The sequence below is a fragment of the Protopterus annectens genome, chromosome 5.part1, assembly GCF_019279795.1.
Source record: "Protopterus annectens isolate FY-2018-M chromosome 5.part1, PAN1.0, whole genome shotgun sequence".
NCBI classification, from domain to species: domain Eukaryota; kingdom Metazoa; phylum Chordata; order Ceratodontiformes; family Protopteridae; genus Protopterus; species Protopterus annectens.
The window spans coordinates 614,567,352-614,591,463 of record NC_056736.1 but is presented as its reverse complement, the minus strand read 5'-3'; the positions used below and the strand labels follow the sequence as shown (position 1 = coordinate 614,591,463).

General features: G+C 41.3%; 1 protein-coding gene across 7 annotated transcripts in view; it reads left to right on the top strand.

Moving 5' to 3' along the window:
- FRY (FRY microtubule binding protein) overlaps positions 1-24,112 on the top strand; it is a 2,210,679-nt gene that overhangs the window by 1,495,992 nt on the left and 690,575 nt on the right. For all 7 annotated transcript variants that reach the window (XM_044073229.1, XM_044073230.1, XM_044073228.1 and 4 more), the window contains exons 22-23: positions 2,182-2,371; positions 8,314-8,438. In XM_044073229.1, the coding sequence (XP_043929164.1) occupies positions 2,182-2,371; positions 8,314-8,438 (315 nt within the window). The remainder of the gene's footprint in view (positions 1-2,181; positions 2,372-8,313; positions 8,439-24,112) is intronic.

The window sequence follows — 24,112 nt, the reverse complement described above, 5'->3', positions numbered from 1 at the left end:
GACTTAGAGAAAGCATATGACAAGGTCCCAAGAAAGCTGATCTGGGCAGTACTGTGGTGGTTCGAAGTCCCAGAAACACTGATAGAATTAGTGCAGGCTATATAGAAGGACCCAATGACCCAAGTAGGAACACTGTTCAGCCTCACAGAGGGGTTCCCAGTGGGAGTGGGTGTACACCAGGGTTGAGCTCTGAGCCCATTGCTGTTCATACTGATGATGAACTACATTAGCAAACAGGATGGAGGAGACGGATCAACAAAGTTGCTGTATGCAGATGATGTGACATTACAGGCAGACTGAGCAAGAACTCCAGCAAAGTATAGTACAATGGAATGCAAAACTGAAGGCACATGGGATGAAACTAACCACATATAAGACAGTGGTAATGGCAGCAAACTGGGGAAATCAGAAGAAGCTGAGAACTGAGATAGAAGGGAAGATAGTGGAACAGGTAAACAGCTTCAAGTATCTGGGAGAGGTGGTCGAGGAGAAAGGAAGTCTGAATGAAGAGATCAAGGCTAGAATCAGAGGGGACTAGAATCAGCAGGGCCGCAGCCAACTGGCAGAAACTTGGGCAGTAAAGACAGAGCAGATGAAGAAGCTAGAGGTGATGGAAAATAAGTGCCTGAGAAGGGTGGTAGGATGCATTCTGTGGGACAGATGAAGAAATGAGGATATCAGAACAGAAGCCAAAGTAGCTCCAATTGCAGATAATATCAAAGAGAACAGATTACGGTGGTTTGGGCACATGTGTAGAAAAGAAGAAGACAATCCGGTGAGGAAGATTTGGGACAGACTGGAAGAATGTGAGAGGAAATGAGGACATCCAGCAAAGAGATGGCTGGATTGTGTGAAAGAAGATCTGCGACAGTCAGGCATGAGTGTTGAAGAAGGCAGGAATGTGGCATTGAATCAAGAGAGATGCCAAAAGTTAACACAATTCCCGACCCCATGTAGAAAAGGGGAAAAACAGGGCTGATGATGATGATGATGATGGTGGTGGTTTTGTATGTGTATTCTGAAGAAGTCTCAAATATCGAAATGAAAGCACTAAATAAATATTGTGAATGTTATTGCGGTGGTGTCCAATTTATTGGCTTTTGATTTTGGATTGTTTTTTACTACATCTGGTTGATTTTGGTTATTAATTATAAATAATATTATCAGAAGTAGAAATACCCATCAGGTATTTATAAGTCTGTAGCCCTGATGGAGCTCATTGCATTTTTTAGACATTTATCAGAATATAAATTATCATAAGTACGAGATTTGTATTTAAACAATTGTCTTTTACATTCCTTGATTAAAATTTTAACAGTGAGTTCACCAGAAAATAAATAATCTTCCTTGATGTCTACATTAATAATGTGTCTTCTGGATGGCTGTCATTCTAATAGCTCTGAGGACTCTCCATCAGTAGACCATGGCTGGGCTTAAGTCCTACAGGGATAGGCTTGATTGTCAGCAGGTGGGAGGACACCTAGGAAAAAAAGGATTACATTAAAACCATCAGCATTATTTCCCTATCTAGCCTAATCTTACCTCATTGCCAGTGAAAAAGACTTAACGTCTTAAGATTCAAGGACTAGCTGTCCATGTTAATTATAAAATGCATAACTGTCAGTACTCTATTTTGGGCAAATGCACCTGACAAGACATCTTACTATATATACAGTCAGGTTTTTATATGCCTACTTGAACTCACTTTTCTGAATCTGTAACCTCCCCCTAGTGCTATCACAAAGTTTGGGATAAGATGCCTTTTGTATTACCCTACCTCATTTTACTGTTAACCTCACGGTTAGTAGTGTGATATTAGTGAGAGTAAGGATGTTTGGGTTGGGGGCTGGGGGGGGGGGGTCATTTTTATTATTTATCACACGTCGGTATATTTATCCGTTTTTATGTTTTTGTATCAAACCAGTATGCAGTTAATGACTGTTGTATAGTTTTATGTTTGACATTTTGAAACATTATAATAAAGATGAAAAAATAGGTTGGTTTCTAGCATGAAGTATTTCACTGAAAATTTTTATTGAAGAGTTGCTGTCTGTATTATTTAAACATTTGACAAGTGGAATATACAGTTTAGTGTCAACATATAAGATCAGTTGAATTAAATTGATTAAATTATTTCATTACAAGCTCACCTTTTAGCATTAATTTCATCTTTCATTGCAGTAGCCCTGTCTATGCAAAGAAAACTAGCACTGTCAGCAGCGGAGACAACTATGTAAATCTGTGGCGAAATTATCTTATTCTTTGCTTTGGTGTAGCAAAACCCAGTATCATGAGTCCCGGGCACCTAAGGGCATCAACACCTGAAATTATGCCAACGACTCCTGATGGTGCTATTAGCTACGACAACAAGGTAAAACATACTTCTGACCAAATCTGTTGCACTACTCGTTACATAAACTGTTGTGACCATCTCCCATGTATCATATTGTTTAAATGGTAAAAACAGAGAACAATGGTCATCACCATTGTTTCTGCATAGTGTTCAGAAATTTATGGAACTAGCATATTTTGACAGCTTTAGCCAAAGTATTCTGACAGTTTCTGGAGATAAACTCCCACATTTCATCTTAAAAAATAGTTGTTGCAAGGGGGCAGCCCCCCTTACAAATGTTACAAACAGAACAATTTCTCTGTCTCCCTGTTTGTCTATCTGTTTATCTGTCTCTCAATATATGTAGCTCTCTATCTTTCCAATCTGTCTGTCTTTATTGCATTATATTCTACTTTATTTATATACAAATTTGTTTAGCAGTATAGTACACTGATCACAACAGACCATTTGCAGGCACAGCTTAGGTTTACTAAGTTAAAAATAAAGTTTTTCCATGTGAGTGGAAAACTTATCTATCGTGTGTCTGCTGGCCTGTCTGTATATATGTCTACCTACCTACCTACCTACCTACCTAATCTATCTTCTTACTTGGTCTTACTAAAAGTGATGCATGCCTGACCATGTGATATGATTACTATCAGTTTGTGTAACCATGCCACTTGCTGTTATGGACCCACAATTTTGAGGGGGTCTAGTGTGCTCCATAATCACCAGTTAGCTTCAGATTCTCTTTTGCTGTAATTTATTGTAATTGAAGTAGTTAGCAAGTTACGTTTGCAATGAACCCTGGATTCCATAACATCAACACTGAGACAAAATGAGCTCTGAAAATAAATTGACTTCCTTATTGACTTCCTTCCAGAAGTATTTAAAACAGGTAAGGCTTTCTGTCACTACAGGAAACATAATTACTCTGCACTTGTCAGTCTGATGTCCGATTCAGTGATAGCACAAGTCAAAATAAGCCATAGTTACCAGTGTACAAACAAGATTTCAAAATGGTATGAGACACAATACTAGCATACCACCACTGGAGTCGCATCAACTCTGAGAAAAGGAAATTAAGTTATTTCCCTTTGTTGCAGAGTTCTTGTGACCATTGAAGGTAGTATATTTCGAAACCAAGATGTGAAGGCAGAGACGCTTACATTGATGGTTGCAGGGCCATAGCACCCTGACAGAAATGCTTTAAACTTCTTTCCTTGGCGTCTTACAAGTGCTCATTTTGAGGGGTAGTGTGCTGCTAAGTGTCATTAGCCTAAGCATAAGGGAGGTCTTCTTTAGTATTTCAAAATGGACCCCACTATTCACAAAGTAGACCCATTATTCAAGGAGCAGTTTTGTTAAGAGGTTATTGTTGACAGAAACAAGTTAGCAACATCCTGTCATTTCACACAATGACAAAGTGGAAGGATAATTTATAAAAGTAAAACAACAATTTTGTCAAAGTTCCCCCTACATGCATACCCATTAATTATTGGTCTTGCAATCTGCATAAAGCAGTTTATTGCAAAAGAAAACCCTGAGGTAAATAGATAGTTTTATCAATAACTGGACTTTAAGGAATGTAAATGAATGCCAACCTCATATCCAGACTAATAACTCAGGGTAATTTATGTTTGGCCACTTAATACAGATGCGGAGTAAATCACACATTGAAGAGATACAGACAGCAGTTGATGCAGATGGTTTCAGTGAGAACTATTCGGTGGCCAGTAACAAACAACAGTGTGTTTTACTATTGCTGATAACTTTAAAAATAAGTTCTATGATCCTTGTATAGCAGATGACACATACCATACTAGTCACATTACTCACTTCACATTCAAAAACTTACATATGTGTATTAACCTCTGCAACATAAATAAATACCAGACACAACACATTCAAGACTTACTCTCACATTCATGCATACATTACATTCAGCCACAATACTTCTCTCCTTCATCTCACACAAACATGATCATACTCCTAGCTTACAAACAACAATACATTTCAAATTTCTAGATCTATGTCAGATGTAATTAATTTGTGTGACTCAGATGGGGCATGAATGTACAGCATGCTCAGACAGTATGTTACATAGCTGTATCTGAAAACAGTGTGAATGATAAATAAACTTTGGCTGGATGTTCATGATTATTACCTTTATGATTATAAGTAACCAAAGTGAAAGCCCATTGTCATTCTTATGTTAAAAAATCCTCATTCAGTTCAGCAGACTTAAGTTTAATCATTTGACTCTAATTTCAAGTCAATAAATAAGTGTTTTCATGTATTTATTATCTTGTTTTCACTAGCGAAAAAATAAATGATTTATATATTTGAGTATTCTAATAAGGCAACAAATTTCTTACTATATCAAGCATTGAAGAGATGATTATTAGAATCAGTTTTATTCTTTTATTGTTCGATACATTCTCTACTATTCTCTTCAGCTTTTTAATTCTGACTGCATTAATGATGTTTGTGGTGCATATCACAGCATACAGTACAGTACAGTGCAGAATATGCCGAATGATGTCTGTGGTATATATCGCATCATACAGTGCAGAATATGCAGAATGATGTCTGCAAAGCATATCACATCATACAGTGCAGAATATGCAGAATGATTTCTGTGGTGCATATTGCATCTTACAGTGCAGAATATGCAGAATGATGTGTGCGATGCGTATGGCATCATACAGTGCAGCATATATAGAATGATGTCTGCAATGCATAGCACATCATACAGTGCAGAATATGCAGAATAATGTGTGCAATGCATATCGCATCATACAGTACAGAATATGCAGAATGATTTCTGTGGTGCATATTGCATCTTACAGTGCAGAATATGCAGAATGATGTGTGCAATGCATAGCACATCATACAGTGCAGAATATGCAGAATGATGTGTGCAATGCATATCACATCATACAGTGCAGAATATGCAGAATGATGTCTGCAAAGCATATCACATCATACAGTGCAGAATATGCAGAATGATTTCTGTGGTGCATATTGCATCTTACAGTGCAGAATATGCAGAATGATGTGTGCGATGCGTATGGCATCATACAGTGCAGCATATATAGAATGATGTCTGCAATGCATAGCACATCATACAGTGCAGAATATGCAGAATGATGTGTGCAATGCATATCGCATCATACAGTACAGAATAATGTATGTGGTACATATCGCATCATACAGTGCAGAATATGCAGAATGATGTGTGCAATGCATATCGCATCATACAGTACAGAATATGCAGAATGATGTCTGTGGTACATATCGCATCATACAGTACAGAATATGCAGAATGATGTCTGTGGTACATATCGCATCATACAGTGCAGAATATGCAGAATGATGTGTGCGATGCATATCGTATCGTACAGTGCAGAATATGCAGAATGATGTCTGCGATGCATATCTTATCATATACTGCAGAAGATGCAGAATGAGGTCTATGGCCCAAATCGCATCATACAGTACAGAATATGCAGAATGATGTCTCTGTCTGTCGGTCTGTGGTACATATCTCATCATGCAGTACAGAATATGTAGAATGAAGTCTGTGGTACATATCCCATCATGCAGGCAGAATATGTAGAATGAGATCTGTGGTACATATCCCATCATGCAGTGCAGAATATGCAGAATAATTTCTGTGATGCATATCTCATCATATACTGCAGAAGATAAAGAATGAGGTCTATGGTGTGTATCGCATCCTACAGAGCAGAATATGCAGAATTATGTCTCTGATGCAGATCGCATCATATACTACAGAATGACATTTGTGGTGCATATTGCATCATACAATACAGAATATGCAGAATATACAGAATGATGTCTGTGGAACATATCATATCATACAGTACAGAATATGCAGAATGACTATTGTAGTGAATACTTCATCATACATATAAAATAAATATCACAAAGTGTGCTGTTTATATCCCATCATGCAGTGCAGAATATGCAGAATGAGGTCTGTAGTACATATCCTATCATGCAGTTCAGAATATGCAGAATGAGGTCTGTGGTACATATCCCATCATGCAGTGCAGAATATGCAGAGTGGGGTCTGTGGTACATATCCCATCATGCAATGCATAATATGCAGAATGAGGTCTGAGGTACATATCCCATTATGCAGGGCAGAATACACACTCTACACTGCATGATATAAAAGCTGTACAATGAGCAGTGCCTTGGTGGCAGTACCTGTGTGCTGGGCTCTGTGGCCTGTGCAGTGCAGTCAGATGTGGTTCTTGTGGAGGCAGAATAGATTCTCCTAGACTGAGATGAATCAAAGGAACATGTACTAATGATAATCAAATAATGAACTCTGAAAAGAGCATTTACCTGGCAGGAGTGTACCCTTATTTTGAAGTGCTGGAAGCTAGGATTAGGAATACTGATGGAAAATGTTTTTAACTTGCTGTCTTTTAGATGAATTCCATTTTCAGAATTCATCATGCATCTATATGTCTAATGATGCTCTCTCCATTTCAAAAATCTACACTAGAAACAGCTGTTTATGAATGTTTTGCAACCATGCCCACTTTAGAAAAACAGACTCACTACAGTGTTGGGGACATCGTTAAAACCCCAGCTGAATGCAAACTTTCAGAAGACAGGCCTGTCCGTTGTAAATCTGAGGATCATAATTGTGACATTGGAATTATAAGAATGTTACAGCCATTATGTGGAATATATTCACCAGATCTGAGGTTGAAGATTCTTGAAATATTAACCCAACTCTGAAGAAGCTGAAGCTCAGAGTTGCTTTATATAGTTAGCAGTGGGTGTATGTGGGGAGGGGGGCTGTTTGCCCTTTATATTGAGGAGCAAGCGGTTTTGCTCTTTTGCAAAACATCGTAATCATTGTAATACCATATTTCAGTATTTGATGTTTTAGTATACAAATTGCAGTTTATTTTATACTTTTGTGAGGCTTGCAACAGTGGGCCTCAGTTGTGATATGGAGCCAAGGACAGTGTGCATCAAAATGTAGATTTCTATCACTGTCATGCAACCTTTTTTTGAATAAGCTGCATCATATGAGGCAGTATACCAAAGGCCTTATACCTCAAGCTTATATGAAAAATGGTTGGAGGCCTTCACTAAAAGTAAGACTATTCACTGCAAAGAAAATACATTAATGTTTAAATAACGATTAACTTTTCCCAGCAGTCAGACATAATCTGAGTCAGTTAGACTTATCTGAGTCACAAGGTGTCCCTTAACTGCCAAATAATAATGTTTGAAAATGTTGTAATTCTGTAAACTCTTTTTTTTCTAGGCTGCCAGCTTGAAACGTCTCTGTCTGTGTTACTTTGTACGTGCAACTTTGAAAATATATGACCATGATTGTACGCATCTGTGTTTCTGAAAGTTACTTACATAAGTCAAGTGACCGATTTGATTTGAGCATACATGTATGTTTTAAACATTATTCTGTTTGATGATACCACAAACATAGTAATAATTTGGGGAGTATTACGGTTCAGTCTTTGGTTTTGCGTGCTAGGTCTGTCTCCATCTTTTGCATTACCCCTGACACTGTCAAACAGTTCTTTAAGTGTACTACTCCATTACCAACTATACCTTAGCATTTCTCCATACAACAAAACATGCGCAGTCTGTAACTAAGTATTCAGCACTGACAAAGGTCTGTTATATACAGTATTTTGTTGCAATTGCTTTGCATAGGACACCTTGAAGTTGTTGTCTATGGTGACTGCGATGCTGTCCATTTTCGAATACCTGTCCTCTTCGGATTGAAGCTATAGGTAGACAAATTTCTGGTATAACAACAGGAGGGCACTGGCTACATTTTATAAAAGTTGCAAAGATTTTGCTACCTGGACATCAGTAGTAGTGTAAGAGCATGTGACACAAACACTTATGCCTCTGTCATATTCCACCATCTTACATTTCACTTTTCCTTACCTGTGTTGCAGGTCATAGGAACACCTTCTGTAGCCGTTCTCTTAAAACAGCTGGTTCCTTTAATGAGAGTTGAAAGCATTGAAATCACGGAGTCTCTGGTTTTGGGTTTTGGAAGGACAAACTCACTTGTATTCAGGTATAATAATTTATTTATTTGTATATCTAGTTGATCTTTTACAAGATGTTTTTTGTACACTGCTCATATGAGAAAGCATGTAATATTGTGTATATTGTTATTTGTGCCTCATGGCTTGAATTATGGGCTAAAAAGAACCACATGTCTTAGTCTGTCTACCTGCTTAACCAAGAAAATAAATGTAAATAAATAAAAATTAAGTTTTGTTTTTGTTGTGCAACATGTAGCATACTTGCCTTTGGTTCTGTAAGATCAGAAGGCTGTGTGATGTCCTTCTATTCATACGTTGCAGTATTCATAACATGAGATAGTCTGCCGTAGGTTGACCCGAACATCTGGCCAGTATACAAAAGTCTAAAGCTACTGTTAGGTACGTGCGACGTCACACATAGGACCCCATGATGTCGGGTATATACCAGACATCCGCACATACAGTACCATCCTCAGAACTTTTCTGCCACCATTCTGAATGACTTCTCCAGTTGTTTGCTTGACAAAAAAGTTGTGGATTTCGAGTCAGATAAGTGCCTCATTGTTTTTTTTTTTTTTGTTTGTTTTTTTCCCTGTAAATTTTTGTGTTACTGTTGTTTGCTAAGGTTATACGTCATCTAGAAAGGGCAAGTGTCAGTGTGGAAGGCAAATTCCACATAAGGATTCCCACGATTTGTGCCTTTTTTGCCTAGGCCTTAACCACAACTATACCTCTGTACTATTTGCAAGGCCTTTGTCCCAGAGACCCTGCCTAATCATCTTGCTTCTCTTAATTTATATTTAGAGAGAGAATGCATTAAATTAAGCATTTAGCACATGATGCCATGGATGGTGCGTCGGGCCCTTCAGGGAGCCTGTTCTTAAGAAGGCCAAGAAATCTAGGCCTGAGGTATCTGCTACTCCTTCAGTTCCAAATGTTTCTCATGAGGCTGATGTTGGCCCAGAGACCTGTTTGGAGGTAGCCAGTGATTTTTCCATGGGTACTGCTGTAGAGGCCCCAAAGGATCTTGCGAGCACGTCTTCGTGGAATATGCAGACATCCACTATGGACGTAGGGAGGGTACTCAGGCTCATTGTATCTGGTGGTCCGTGAGGCATTATACAAATCCTTGTTCATGAAGAGGCCATTAGCAATATTATTGAATGCAGGCCAATAATGGGTCCATCATCCTTCCACCATATGGATGCTTCACTTAAGAAAAAGCAGAAAATTAAGCATTCTTCTCAGGAACAATCTACTGATTGGCAAGCCTTTTCATACGGACTGTTTAATGCCTTTATGGCCCTTAAGCAAGCTACAAGGTCTCACTCCCTTTTCTTTCCCTTTCTCCAGTTTCTCCTCAAAAAAAATTAGGATTGAGGATTCTTCAAATGAAGATGATTCCTCTGGGGATGAGTCCTTGGCATATTCTGCCCAGATGTCTTCTTCATTGGAATATGCTTCCCCAGAGGAGGAATAAAATGGAACTGAATCTCCAGGGGAGGATATTACCTTTGGAGAGACCATTGTGAAGATGAGGAAATGTTTCCAGTGTGACTGCTCTCAGGTTTCTGAGATACAAAAAAGATATTATGATCAATTACAGATGGATTCCCCATCCCCATCTGTAGTACCTCTGGTGCCTCCAGCCTTCTTGGATGCTTTCTCCTCTGCTTCTAGGTGTCCAGATTCACAAACTCCTGTCCCTAAAAGGCCAGACAGGTTCTACAAAGTGCCAGAAGATTGCAAGTTTTTATTTAAGTGCCCTTCTGCAGCTCCAGCTACAGTCTCAGTGGCTGCAGATAAGCCCTCAAAGCTTTTGCCTTCAACTTCACTTCTCCCCTTAGATAAGGAGAGCAAAGTTATGGAAAGGCTGGGGATAAAAGTATATACTTCAGTCACACATATCCAGGCATGTCTAAGGGTCAACTCCTGATGTTTTCTCCTGTCTATCTGACGAATCTGGGCATCTTGGGGCAATGCAGCAATTGCCTCATGTACGCAGACAACCCACTCCTCCTACCACCCAATGCTACAACCTGTGAGAGATGCACTTATATAGCCAAACTGGAAGCAAAGGTCTCTTCACCCAAGACTGGACTAGACAGTCAAGAGAAGAAGGTAAACACTTGCACTACACCACACTCATCACATAGTTTCATAGTTTCATAGTATAGTACTAGGCTATCTGCCCTGGGGCATTTGTAAGCCTAGCCATAGTGATGTGGCTTTTACCACCCCATGAAATGGTACAAAAATGTACAGATAAAATCTAGAATACTGTGCCTCTGTCTAGTAGTGACACAGTGAAGGTCCCCTTATATAATAGAATTAGTTTACTGTGCCCCTGTCTAGCAGTGACACAGATGTGACCCCTGGGGTAAACTTACAATCTCCCATCCACTCATCAAGATTTCTCTTGAAGAGAGTCAGTGAGGGCCTAATACGAACTGGGATCCTGTTCCAAAGCATGGGAAGCCTCTAGGTTATGAATCTATCCCTCCAGCATGTCCTATTCATACTTGTGCCGAGGTTTAAGTCTTTAGCTCTCGTGGTCCTGATGGATTTGGATTTTTTGAGGTGGAGCATGTCCATCAGATCCTGATTGGACATGGCCTTGTACGTCAGGCAGAGATCACCTCTGAGCAGGCGGTATGCTACTGAATAGAGCTGAAGTTTCTTTAGTCTGGCAGAATAAGACATATGTTAGAGACCCTTGATCCTTTTGGTGAGGTACTTTTGTGGTCTCTCCAGCTGTTGCAAGTGCCGGGTGAGGTACATACCAAATGGGGCATTGTACTCAATCATGGGTCTGATGAGGGAGGAATATAGGGGCACAATAACATCCTTGGATCTGGATGTGAAACCCTTCATGATGAGGTGTGCAAGGTAGAATGTTTTTCTAACCACTTTGGCAACGTGGGTGTCAAATGTGAGGTTGCTGTCTACTTGGGTCCCTAGGTCTTTGATTACTTTTTCCGTACTCAGTGGGTTGCTGTCTATGTGATAATTTGTGGGTACTTTGTTTTTTCCAAAAGGGATAACTATACATTTTTTGGCATTTAGTTTAAGGCCGTGACTACGGCACCAGTTGTCCGTTTCAGTGAGGCCTTTTTGTAGGGTGTGTGTATCTGCTGGTGTATCGACTATGGCACCTAGTTTGCAGTCATCTGCGAACTTTGTCAGCCACAGCCCTCCCATGTTTGCTTTAACATCTGAGAAATAAATGCCGAACAAGAGGGGTCCCAGGACAGATCCCTGTGGGACACCACTTGTGACTGGCTTTGAGTCTGACATTGCTCCAGCGATTTTAACTTTATGGGTTCTGTCCTTTAGCCAGTTTGCAACCCATCTAGTGACATAAGGGTTTACTTTTAAGCTGTTTAGCTTATCTATGATGCCTGAGTGGGGTATTGTGTCGAAGGCCTTAGCCAAGTCCAGGTATGCTGTATGGACTGCTTTGCCCTCATCAATGGCTCTAGTGACTGTAAAAGTCAACCAGGTTTAAAAGGCAGGATCTGCCCTTTACAAAGCCGAACTGGGTGGGGTCAAGCGTCTGTAGGTCCCCTATGTCTCCGTTTATGAGTTCCATAATGATTCTTTCCATAGCTTTGCAGACCAGGCTAGTCAAGCTTATGGGGCAGTAGTTTCAAGGTCTGTAGAGGCACCCCTTGTGGAGTGGGACCACTGTTGCTGTACGCCAGTGTTTCGGTACATATACCCAAGTGAAGCTTAGGTTAAATATCGTTTTTTTGTGTGGGTTTAGCGCCACTTGGGGTTCACGTAACACGCACCCGGGATACCGTCAGGTCCCATTGATGCTGTGTTTTTGCTTTGTTTAGGCGGTTCTCACTTGGACATCTGAGATGACAGGGAGATTACATTCAGCTGGGATAAGTATTTCTTCTTTTGGGGTGAAGGAGGCAAGAAATTTGCACTGAACCTGTCAGCCAGAATGTTAGCAATATCTGTGGGTTCAGTGTATTTTTGTTGTTGTGAACCAACTCTGAGCATATCTGAGGGTTTCCACCCAGGTTTCTAACATAGCTGAAGAAGGCTTTGTGGTTATCTTTAGTGTCCTTAGCGATTTTTCTCTCAAAGTTTGCCTTGGATGTTTTATGAGAGAATGTAGTTTTCTGCTAATGTTGATCAGAGATGTCTTCCCTTCATGGGATTTCGCTCTGACGTGCAGTAGCTTCCTTCTTTTGTTATACAATTTGTTTATGGCTGAGGTCCACCAGACAGGACGCTTACATTTGGTGGAGAGGGACTTGGATTTGTTTGGGATTGCATGATCCATGCATTTTTGGAGATGTCCATAGAAAGCATTTGTGAAGGATTCGGCATTGTGGGATGTGGTATCCACTGGCACAGTGAGTTTAAAGGATACCATCTCAGTCTTAAGAAGAGTGAAGTCTGCTTTTGAGAAGTTTTTCACTGTGGTCTTTTGTGCTGGGGGTGGAGGTGGGATATGTATATCCAGGGTGATTAGTTTGTGGTCAGATATCACTAGTGAGGGGTATACTTCCGGTGTGGAGCATTTTGTCCCCATGTTTGTGATGATCAGGTCTAGTATATTTTCTCCCCTAGTGTGAGAGGTGACTAGTTGTTCCAGTGCATTTGAATTTATGAATTCCAGGAACCTTTGGGCTAGGGTATTAGGGCTAGAATAATGTACCCAATCTATGTTTGGGTAGTTGAAGTCTCCCAGTATGATGGTATTTTGTGATACATGCATATCCTCCAATGTCATCAGGAAGGCTGAGTGGGGTTCTTGAGATTGGGAGGGTGGTCTGTAACATGCTACCAGTTGTATAGCAGTTTTGCCTATGGTTAGTTGCACCTGTATGGTCTCTGATGCTTCATGTGTTGCTACTAACCTGGAGGTGTGGGTGTCCTTTATGAATATGGACACTCCTCCTTTGTGGTTCGCCGGGTTTTGGGGCCGAAAAGCATGATACGAGGTATAGCCTGGTAGTGCTGGGGTGCTCTCAGGAGAATTGAACCAGGTTTCAGTTACTGCACAGACGTCGATGTTCTCCATGCTGAGGAGTGCATCAAGTGCCTGCATCTTGAGATTTAGACTTCTGGCATTGAGCAGCATTACCCTTAGTTTTTTTCCATTTTTGTTTTCTAAGGAGGTGGGTTTGTCTTTTGAGCCTTGCCTAAAAAAGGCACTATGGGGGTGGCAAGAGCCTTAGCCAATATCCGGAAGCCCAGTGGTGACAGGTGTAAGCCATCCCTTGCGAAGCAGCGTGGCTTGTCCAACATATCATCCCAGGCAGACAGACATTGGATCCCCTTAGAATGACACCAGTACTTGAGCCAATTGTTATTCCCATATATAACATATATAACATAGTCCCTCAAAACCTACACCACCAAAACACACACATAGCAACACAAAACACATACCTACATTCTTGGAGGCTCTCAATAAAAATCTGTTCAAACAACAGAGACCTCCAAAGCAGAAATGCAAGCAACCTCCACCCCCCAACACAACCCAAATGACACACAGCCCACAAAATCAGTGTGCCACTCAACCACAGCCCATAAGGCATAACAACGTACCCAACACTCTAGTCATAGGTGACTCTATAGTCAGGCACACTTATGTTCCACTCACCAGGCTAAACAAGGAGAAAGTTACTGTCAGGTGTCAGGATCCACCACATAACGCATGCACTCAGGTCACTCCACAACAAATACAAATATGACTTTGTCATTGTCCATGTTGGTGTGAATGACCTGAGATGTACCTCCCTGGACTACATGAAAAGAGACATGGAGGAGCTTTCCGATCTTGTAGCCCAGGCAGGTATGACCCTAGCCTTGAGTAGCATCCTGCCATCACCCAGAATGATACCACAGTAGAAGGAGAAAATGATTTACTTCAACAATTGGCTAAGCTTCTGGTGTCATTCTAAGGGGATCCAGTATCTGTCTGCCTGGGATAACATGATTGACAGACCACGATGCTTTGCCAAAGATGGCCTGCACCTGTCGCCCTTGGGATTCCAGGTACTGGCTAAGGCTCTTGCCACCCCTATAATGCCTTTTTTAGGCAAGGTTCAAATGACACATTCACCACCATACAGGTACAAGCAAGCAAAATCTGAGGGTAATGCTACTCAATGCTAGAAGTCTAAACCTCAAACTGCATTCACTCGAAGCACTCCTTAAAATGGAGAACATCGACATCTGTGCAGTGACAGAGACCTGGTTCAAGGCTCCAGAGAGCACCCCTGCATTACAAGGCTATAATTCATACCACACCTTTTGGCCACCTAACCTGGACTGAAACACTAAAGGCGGAGGCGTGTCCATATTCATTAAGGATATCCACACCTCCAGGCTAGTTGTGCAGCATAATGCATCTGAGATTATCCAAGTGCAACTAACTCTGGGCAAGACCACAGTCCAAATAGTAACTTGCTACAGATCCCCCACCATACCCCAGGATTCCCACTCCTCATTTCTTTATACACTGGAAAGTATTAGGGTACATCCCAACACCCTAATAATGGGTGATTTCAACTACCCCATCATTAACTGGGAAAACCACTCATGTACCAACTCTTTTGCTCAACGTTTTCTGGAATTTATAAATTCCAATGCCTTGGATCAACTTATCCACACCCCCACCAGGGGCAGCAGTATCCTAGACCTGGTCATTACCAACATGGGCGACTGGTGTTCCACACCAGATGTCAATTCCTTGGTCAGATCTGACCACAAGCTAACAAGCTATTCACCCCAGACATCCACATCCCGCCCCCACCCCCCATTAGGAAAACCACTGTAAAAAATTTCTCCAAAGCCAACTTCACGCTTCTTAATACAGAAGCGCCAAACTTCACGACATCCATGCAGACAGACAGTAGAGGTACGACTGCTGAATCCTACACAAATGCACTTTATAAGCACTTACACGAGTGCATGGATCATGATATCCCTAACAAAACCAAGATGCTATCCTCCAAAAAAAGGAAGCCAATCTGGTCGTCCCCTGTCATAAACAAACTCTACAACAGAAGAAAGAAACTGTTGCAAAAAAAGAGTAAAATCCCATGATTGGAGGAACTCCCTGGTCAGCCTCAGTAAGAAGCCAAGATCCCTCATAAAATCCTCCAAAGCTAGCTACGAAAACAAAATCACGACTTGTTCTAAAGACAACCACAAAGCATTCTATAGCTATGTCAAGAATCTCAATGGCAACACTCAGATCTGCTCTGAGTTACAGCACAATGGCACTAAATATACAGAACCAACTGATATTGCCAACATCCTGGAAGATAGGTTCAGTGCTAACTTTACCCCCCCTCTCACCCCCTAAAGGGCCCATCTCTATACTGGAAGAATACAAAGTTCCTGTAATCATGGCTACACAGGTAAAAACCATACTCTCCAAAGCCAAGAACACAGCATCCATGGGACCTTGCCAACATCCCAGGCTGCATTCTACATGAACTACAGAATAAATTGGCACCCCACCTAAGTACCATGTTCAATCATAGCCTCACCTCAGGCTTTGTGCCCACTGAATGGCACACAGCGATGGTTATCTCACTCCACAAAGGGGGAGCCACTATGGATCCTGGGAACTACCGCGCCATTAGCCTAATGACCCTGGTCTGCAAGGCAATGGAACGTATCATCATGGAACTTATAAACAAAGACATTGGTAATCTCCAAACTCTGGACCCCACCCAGTTCGGGTTTGTAAAAGGCAGATCATGTCTCCTAAACCTGATAGACTTCTTTGAAGCAGTCACCAAAGCCATAGATAAGGGTAAGGTGGTTCACGCAGCCTATGTAGATCTAGCCAAGGCTTTTGACACCATACCCCACTCTGGAATTATACATAAACTCACTAAACTAGGTATAAATCCCTGTGTCACAAGATGGGTTGCCAACAGACTCACTGACAGAACCCACACTGAAAGTAGCAGACTCCAAATCCAGCTTCAGACCAGTGAAAAGTGGAGTACTACAGGGTTCAGTCCTGGGTCCTCTCCTGCTTGGTATCAACTTTTCTGAAGTACAGGCTAACACAGAATGTCTTTGGCTAATGAAGTTTGCAGATGACTGCAAACTAGGAGCCATAATCAAAACTCCTAAGGATGTGGACATCCTACAAAAGGGCCTCACTGAGATAGATGCATGGTGTCAATGCCAAAAAGTGCATTGTCATCCCCTTTGGTAAAAACTCTGTACCCATGAGCTACCACATAGCTGGTAGTCTACTTAACACCAAAAGTGTGATAAGAGACCTTGGGACACAGGTGGACAGTAGTCTCTCCTTTATAATCACATCATCACAGTAGTCAGGAAATCCTTCTATGGTTTCTCATCCAGGAAAAAAGAGGTCATTGTTCCCCTCTAGTCGTCACTCATTAGACCCATTATAGAGTACAACGCCTCTTTTGGTATGTACCTCACAAGACATCTACAACAACTGGAAAGGCCACAGAAATACCTCACAAAGAGGATTACCAGCCTCAAACAGATGCCCTATGCACACCATCTCAAAAAACTCCAGCTTTACTCCGTCGAATATCGCCTACTCAGAGGCGATCTCTGCCTAACATACAAAGTTATGTTAAACCCAGAGCTGTTGGACATGCTCCACTTAAAGAAATCCCAATCCATCTGAGCTACATGCTCTAGGGACCTAAACCTTGTCACCACAATAAACAGAACATGCTGAAGGGATAGATTCCTGTCCCAGAGACTTCCCATACTCTAGAACAAGCTACCTATCTATATCAAACAAAGATCCTTATTAGCACTCTTCAAGAAAAATCTTGATGATTGGATGGGAAATAGGAAATTCACCCCGGGGATCACCTCTGTGGCTCTGCTCGACAGGAGCACAGGAAAATAATTTTCTTGGGTGGCAAAAGCCAGGATACCTTTTTTGGCAAGGCTTATATAGGCCCTAGGGCCAATAGCCGAGTATCTACCTATGAACCCTTGCCTTTAGGGCCATAAACTACCAGACACATATGGCCAAATACTCCTTAACCCTCCTTTCCCAAGCCACTAAGCTCATTTCTAAACTTCCAGACTAACACTAAATCCCATCTTTCTTCCATTTTAGGTTCCTCTGCATGTCATTCCATTAAATGCAGTTGTGATGCAGTGAAAGCATCTGCCACAGCTGCTGCATCTGGTTCTGTCCTTTGGAGGTACTCTGGCTGAGACTCCAGCCACTGCCAGATGATATCAAAGCTAAAACTATGGATGTTCCACTAGATTCTAAGGCTTTGTTTGGATCTGCAGCTGCAGAACTTTTTAAGTTTTTGCAAGAAAAGGGCAGGGAGCTCCAGGACCTTAAACATATTTTTGTGTCACCAATTTTAAAATTTCAATGGAATTATCCTTCTAAAACTCCTTCTGTAAGAAATCTATCAAGAGTAAAAGAGGTGCCAGAAAAGCTTATTCTGCCGAGTCTTCTTCTACTACTCCTGCTGCTCAGAAACAGCCCTTTCCGAGCAAGCCAGGTAGACTGTGACTACCAGCCTATTTGCAGTCAGACTCCCATATCCTTACATTTTTCTCTGTCCCTCTCTGCTTGGAAACAGGTCACCCAAGACTCCTGGGTCCTTTCTGTAATCCTCAGAGGTTACTTCGTGGGATGGAAGACTCCTCTTTTCTTCAGGGGTATTCCACAACAACCAAAAGATCAGTTGGTAAACTTTCCTCAGGTGATTCACACCTTGCTCTGTCAGGATATTATTCAAGAACCTTCCCAAACAGGAAAGGGATTCCATTCAAGAATGTTCCTAGTCCCTGGAAAAGATGGTCCTTGGAGACGCTTTCTAGATCTGTCACATCTGAACACCTTTTTAAAGGTTCCCACCTTTCGCATGCTTTCCTTAAATACTCTGCTTCCTCTTTCTTCTGCAGGCCTTCATGGTGTCCCTGGACATCAAGGATGCCTATCTTCACATCCCTCTTCATCCTCTTTACAGGAAATTTCTGCACTTTGCTATTGCTTCCATATATTTTCAATTGTCTGCCTTGCCTTTTGGTCTGTCTGCCTCCCAAAGGGTCTTCGCAAAATGTTTAGCTCCTGTCCTTGCCTTTTGCAGCCTGAGGGGTAGTCAGATTTTTCCTTACCTGGGCAACCTCCTTCTCCAGGCTCATTCTTCAGACAAACTTCTATAAAACCATCATTTTACAGTGTCTCTTCTGGAAAGACTAGGGTTCACTATAATTTTCCAAAAATCCTTTCTCGTTCCTTCATAGGACCATGCCTTCCTAGGATGTAGAATTCAGTCATACAAGGTGTTGGCTTTCTTACCTCCTCAGAAAGTCATTTCCATAACCGCTTACTTTCAGGCTATCATTCCACTTCAGTCTTTGACAGCCAGGGAGTTCCTCCACCTGTAAGGCTTCATGGCATCCACTATTCCATTTTATCTCTAGCCAAGCTTCACAGGAGGAAATTCCAGTGGTACCTAAGGTCAGTCTAGATGCAACATGCTCATCCAGTAGATTTTGTTATTCCTCTCCTTTCCTGCTTGAAAAAGAACTTCAGTGATGGATTCAACAGGTTACCTTGAATGCAGGATTTCCACTTCAACCCCCCCTCTCATCTCAGATGTTTTACACAGACACCTTGGATGTGGGATGGGTGGGGGGCAATGTTTGCCACTTGGAAGGTTCAGGACATTTGGTCTCCTTCTCAAATGAAGGAACACATAAACATAAAGGAAATAAGAGCTGTCATTTTTGCCCTGCAAACCTTTCAACCTCTTTTCAGCTAGGTCCGTTAAAGTGGTTCACAGACATTCCCACAGTTCTTTGGTAGGTCATCAAGTAGGACAGTGGGACCAAGTCATATCTTCTGTGCAAGCTGGCTCTCAAGGCTTGGGAGTTGGGTATTCAATATCAACTGACCTTCAGGCAGTCTACATTCCCTCCAGTCAGAATGTTGTGGCAGACACGGTGAGCAGGTCCATGACTCAATCCCATGAATGGATTTTGCACAGGGATGTGTTTCTGGACATTATCCACCAGTTGGCTACTCCTCGAGTACATCTATTTGCCTCCCCTATGAACAGACAACTTCCAAAGTTTTGTGCCAGAGTTTCCAGTGCTCAGGCATGGACGATGGACACCCTATCCTTCTCTTGGAAGGGGATGTTTCTCTATGCATTCCCTCCTTCCCCCTACTTCATAAAGTTCTGTTAAAAAATCAACAGGACCAGCCAAAAAACTTGCTGGTGACTCAGTTTTGAACAAGACAGCATTGGTTTCCCCTTCTTCTGCAGTTTTCCAAGGGCGATCATCCCAAGTTAGCTCACAGGGTGGATCTACTCACACAGCACAAGGGATCTCTACTATATCAACAAATGTCAACCCTCCAGATGACACTGTGTGTGATAGGGTTTTCAATCTTTTCAGACACCTATTTTCTGAGGATGTACTACAAGTTCTGCAGGAGGCCAGAAAACCCAATACTAGGAAATCCTACATTTTCAAATGGAAGAGGTTTTCCATCTGTTGTCTTTCTCAAAATCTACAACCATTTCTGTGGATAGTCTGGTGGTTTTGTCTTATCTGTGTGTATTACTGAAGACCAGATTATCATACCCTTCAGTAAAAGCTCATCTCTCAGCCATTTCTGCCTGTCTGACGTCTCCTTTGGCTTCAAGGTTGGAAGTCAAGATTTTGCTAAAAGACGTCCTTCATATCAGACCACCAAGGAAACCAGTACCTCCTCCTTGGGATTTAAACTTTGTTTTAAAAAAACTTACGTTGTCTCCCTGTGAACCAGCAGTTTCTTCTTCCCTTCAACATTGCACTTGGAAGACAAGGCTTCTTTTGACTATCACTTCAGCCAGAAGGGTCTCAGAACTTCAGGCCCTTATGGCTTCCTCTCCCTTCCTGGTTTTTCACAACAATAGGGATTCTCTACGCACTAATCCCTCCTTCATGCCCAAGATGGTGAATGAGTTGTCACTTAATCAGTCCATTATTCTACCCACTTTCTTTCCCTCTCCACAATCTTCTAGCGAGAGGATCTCACACACTTTGGATATGCACAGACAGCTCAGGTTTTATTTGGATAAAACCAAGTCCTTCAGGAAATCTGATCATCTCTACATTTCCTATCATGCTAGGGCTCTGGGAAGACCTGTTTCCAAGCAGACAATCTCCACTTGGATCTCTAATGGAGTTCCTATCATGTCATCGAACTTTTATAAGTTCGAACCACATATGGTCAAGACCATATGTTTGAATTTGTAAAAGTTTACACGTGTGAATGGAAATCTCCATAGACGGAGGTTTCCATTCACTTCAATGTGGTGCGATCTCGGAGTTGGTATATTTAAGTAGTGGGTAGTGTGTGGGGTGCAGGGGCGCTTGCCCCCTTGCTTACAACCAGTTTATTTTGTTGTCCATTGTGTTTTTTGATTTTGTTTAGGTAGTCAAAGTTATTTAACTTCTAACATAATGGTTTGACCATTAGGTGTTCGAAATTACGTAACTTCGACTATGTGATATAGACCCTCTCTAACGCTATTTCCTTTTGTTATGTATTTCATGGAAAATCCCTAGCATCTCCAGTTAAGGCTCATTCAACAAGAGCTGTGTCCTCTTCAGGTGCTATTTTCAAAGATCTGGATACTTCATCTGTCCTGGAAGCTGCTACTTGATCTTTTGTTCATACTTTCACTAAACTTTAAAAGTTGGATGGAATTTCTAGATCTAGAGCTGCCAGAGCTATTCTTCAGGGGTTTGTAGAGACTGGTACTGCCGCTCCTCTACTCTGTCTTCTGCACAAGCTTTGGTATTTTCCCTCATGTTATTAATACTGCAACATATGAATAGAAGGACATAGAATAGTTGTGTAAAATCTTACCATAACCATAGATGTCCTCTCTTCTATATGTTGCAGTATTCTATCCCTCCCTCCTTCCCCCTGATACTTGCTTGATATCTGCTTGTGTATTTTCATAGTTTATGTCAGGCTGATGTTCTTCCTGAGGGATTTAGTTCTGAGGATGGTACATACCGACATCTGCTATATACCCGATGTCACTTTATTACCAACATCGGATGGGGTCATAGTATCTTTAGACATGCTGACCAGACATTCAGAACAGCCTACAGTGGACTCCCTCATGTTATAAATACTGTAACATATAGAAGTGAAGGATATATATGGTTATGGTAAGATTTTACACATCTATTCTTTCTATCCCCAGCAAAGTAGATTAGATTTATTTTCCATTACTGAAACTGCAATGCAGAATTAGGGGATGCTGCACTCCTGAATATGCTGTCCATTGGATGAGATGTTGAACAGTGGTCCCAGCTTGCCTAAGTTGGAGGTAGCTCAGGTGTATGCACAATGTGATACAGATAAAGAAATGAGGACATCAGAGCAGAAGCCAAGTAGCTCTAATTGCAGAGAAGGTCAAGGATAACAAGAGTATGGTGATTCTGTCACCAGTGCAGGAAAGTAGATGATTAGTTGAACAGGATTTGGGAGAGATAGGAGGAAGGCAAGAGTAATTGAGAGAGATGGGAAGAAGGCAAAAGTAATCAAGAGAGATGGGAAGAAGGCAAAAGTAATCAAGAGAGATGGGAAGAAGGCAAATGTAATCAAGAGAGGTGGGAAGAAGGCAAATGTAATCAAGAGAGGTGGGAAGAAGGTAAAAGTAAGCAAGGACATCCAGCCAAGAGGTGAATGGACTGTATGAGAAAAGACCTGCAACAGTTAGACCTGAATGTCAAAGATGGTGAATCAAGAGAAGTAACAGAAGTAGATGTGACACCTGCACCCCATGTTCAAAAATGGGAAGAGCAGATTAATGATGATGATGACAATATATACACATACCCATCCTGAAAGGCACACACGTATATGAATGCAAGTATATTTACTAGGCCCCATTTTAACCTCATACAAAAGGCCTTTGAAATCTAACTTAGTTGGCTCAGTAAAATCCAAGTGTTTCAACAAACTACCTTAACACTAATCTACCTCTCCAAAGTAACATGAATAACAACTACTTGATTTATGTAATAGGGTCATAGATTCATAGGTGTTTACTAGACTAACAACCACAAGGGCCTTTTTAAGCCTAGCCATGCATCCCAAATCTTTGACAAGTTCTGATACTTTTGATAAGTGTAAGCATGGGTCTGGGAGATGAACCATTTACAGGTTGTGTGCGTGTGTGCACATGCATCCCAAATCTCTGACAAGTTCTGGTACCCTTGATAAGTGTAAGCATATAGTATAATGCTGTCATGAGTCAAGAGCTCGCTCTTGCATATTCCTGTGAATTGATGGCTCTACATATTTTTAAAACATTTATTGTATTTAATATGAAAATGTTTAGCGCAGTGTTGAAACTATTCTACTAAATGTTATAGCTGTAATTGTGCAAGATTATAGGTAAAAGTGTGACTTGAGTAACCCACCCAGTTAACAAACAAGGAAAATAAAATATAAATAAGTAATTTATCCAGTTTTGTTGCTGCTGTTACATTTCTAGAAATGTATTAGCAGGTCTTTAAGGTTTTTCGTAAATCTGATTGTGCTAGTATCTGCTCATGTGGTAAAAGTTATATTTACTCTAAATGTTGACAATAATGGTAGAGAAGTTGGACTGACCATGCCTGCTATGAGGTGTCAGTGGTTCAGCAACGAGCTGATGAATCACATTGTTTGGTTTGCTGCAGAGATCATTTCAAAGGACAGGAGGGTTGTTTCTGTTCCGTGTCTTGGTTAAAATCCATGTTGGAAGGTACATAGTAGCTGGTCGTCAAGAAGGTGCTTTAGCTGTCCACTACATAAAGCCATACTGGTTTGTATTCTGGAATATTAAACTACTCATATATTTCTATATCATTTCAATCATCATGCTTTTCATAATCTTACAGATGATACCAGTAAGACTGGAATGTCCATGGTTTCTCAGATGAGCTGTGGAGACCCCCCCTCTTTGAATAGAGGCTACTGTGTCCTGTTCTCACCTGCTGGGGACATAACCTGAGGAGACTTATTTGTGAAATAAGATGTGTAGCAGCCTACAGGGATTTGGCTAATCCTAGTAAGGAAACAACCAAATGAATTTTTCAGGACCATGGTGCTTGTATTTTTGACCTTAGAGTAGGATTCATCTGTTTCAGCTTGAGCTATATTTGATGAGCCACCTAGGGGATAGTAAAGTAACCACACACAGTGGGTCACTGAAATTAGTGCTACATGAACAAATAGAAATCTTACAATTTGGAGTTTTCTGTAGTTGTTTAATGGATCCCAAAAATGCCTGGGGATTGTTTTGGTGATGTTCTTCGTGTTTCACTGTTGCAGTCATTACATTTGGGTTATCCTGCTGGCAGGTTGCCCTCAGTCGGCCTGAATTCCAAAGTCTTGGGTCCTGCGTCGGTCGCTGTCGCCCCTTCCCTGACGTCATGTCATCAGGGGTATAAAAGATGCAGCCAATGCCATTTTCTTCAGTCTTTCTTGCCGCGCAGTGCCCGAAGCAGAAGCAGTTCGCAAGTGCCGGTCGGCCGACTCCTGAGATTTTTGTGTTCGAATTTCAGATCCGAAGTCGTCATTAAAAGCTAAGTACCCCATTGGGAAACTTTTTTCTTGCTCCAGTCCGATGTCAGAAAAAGTTAATAATTGTATTTCTTGTGGGAAGAAAATACCTCATAAGGACTTTCA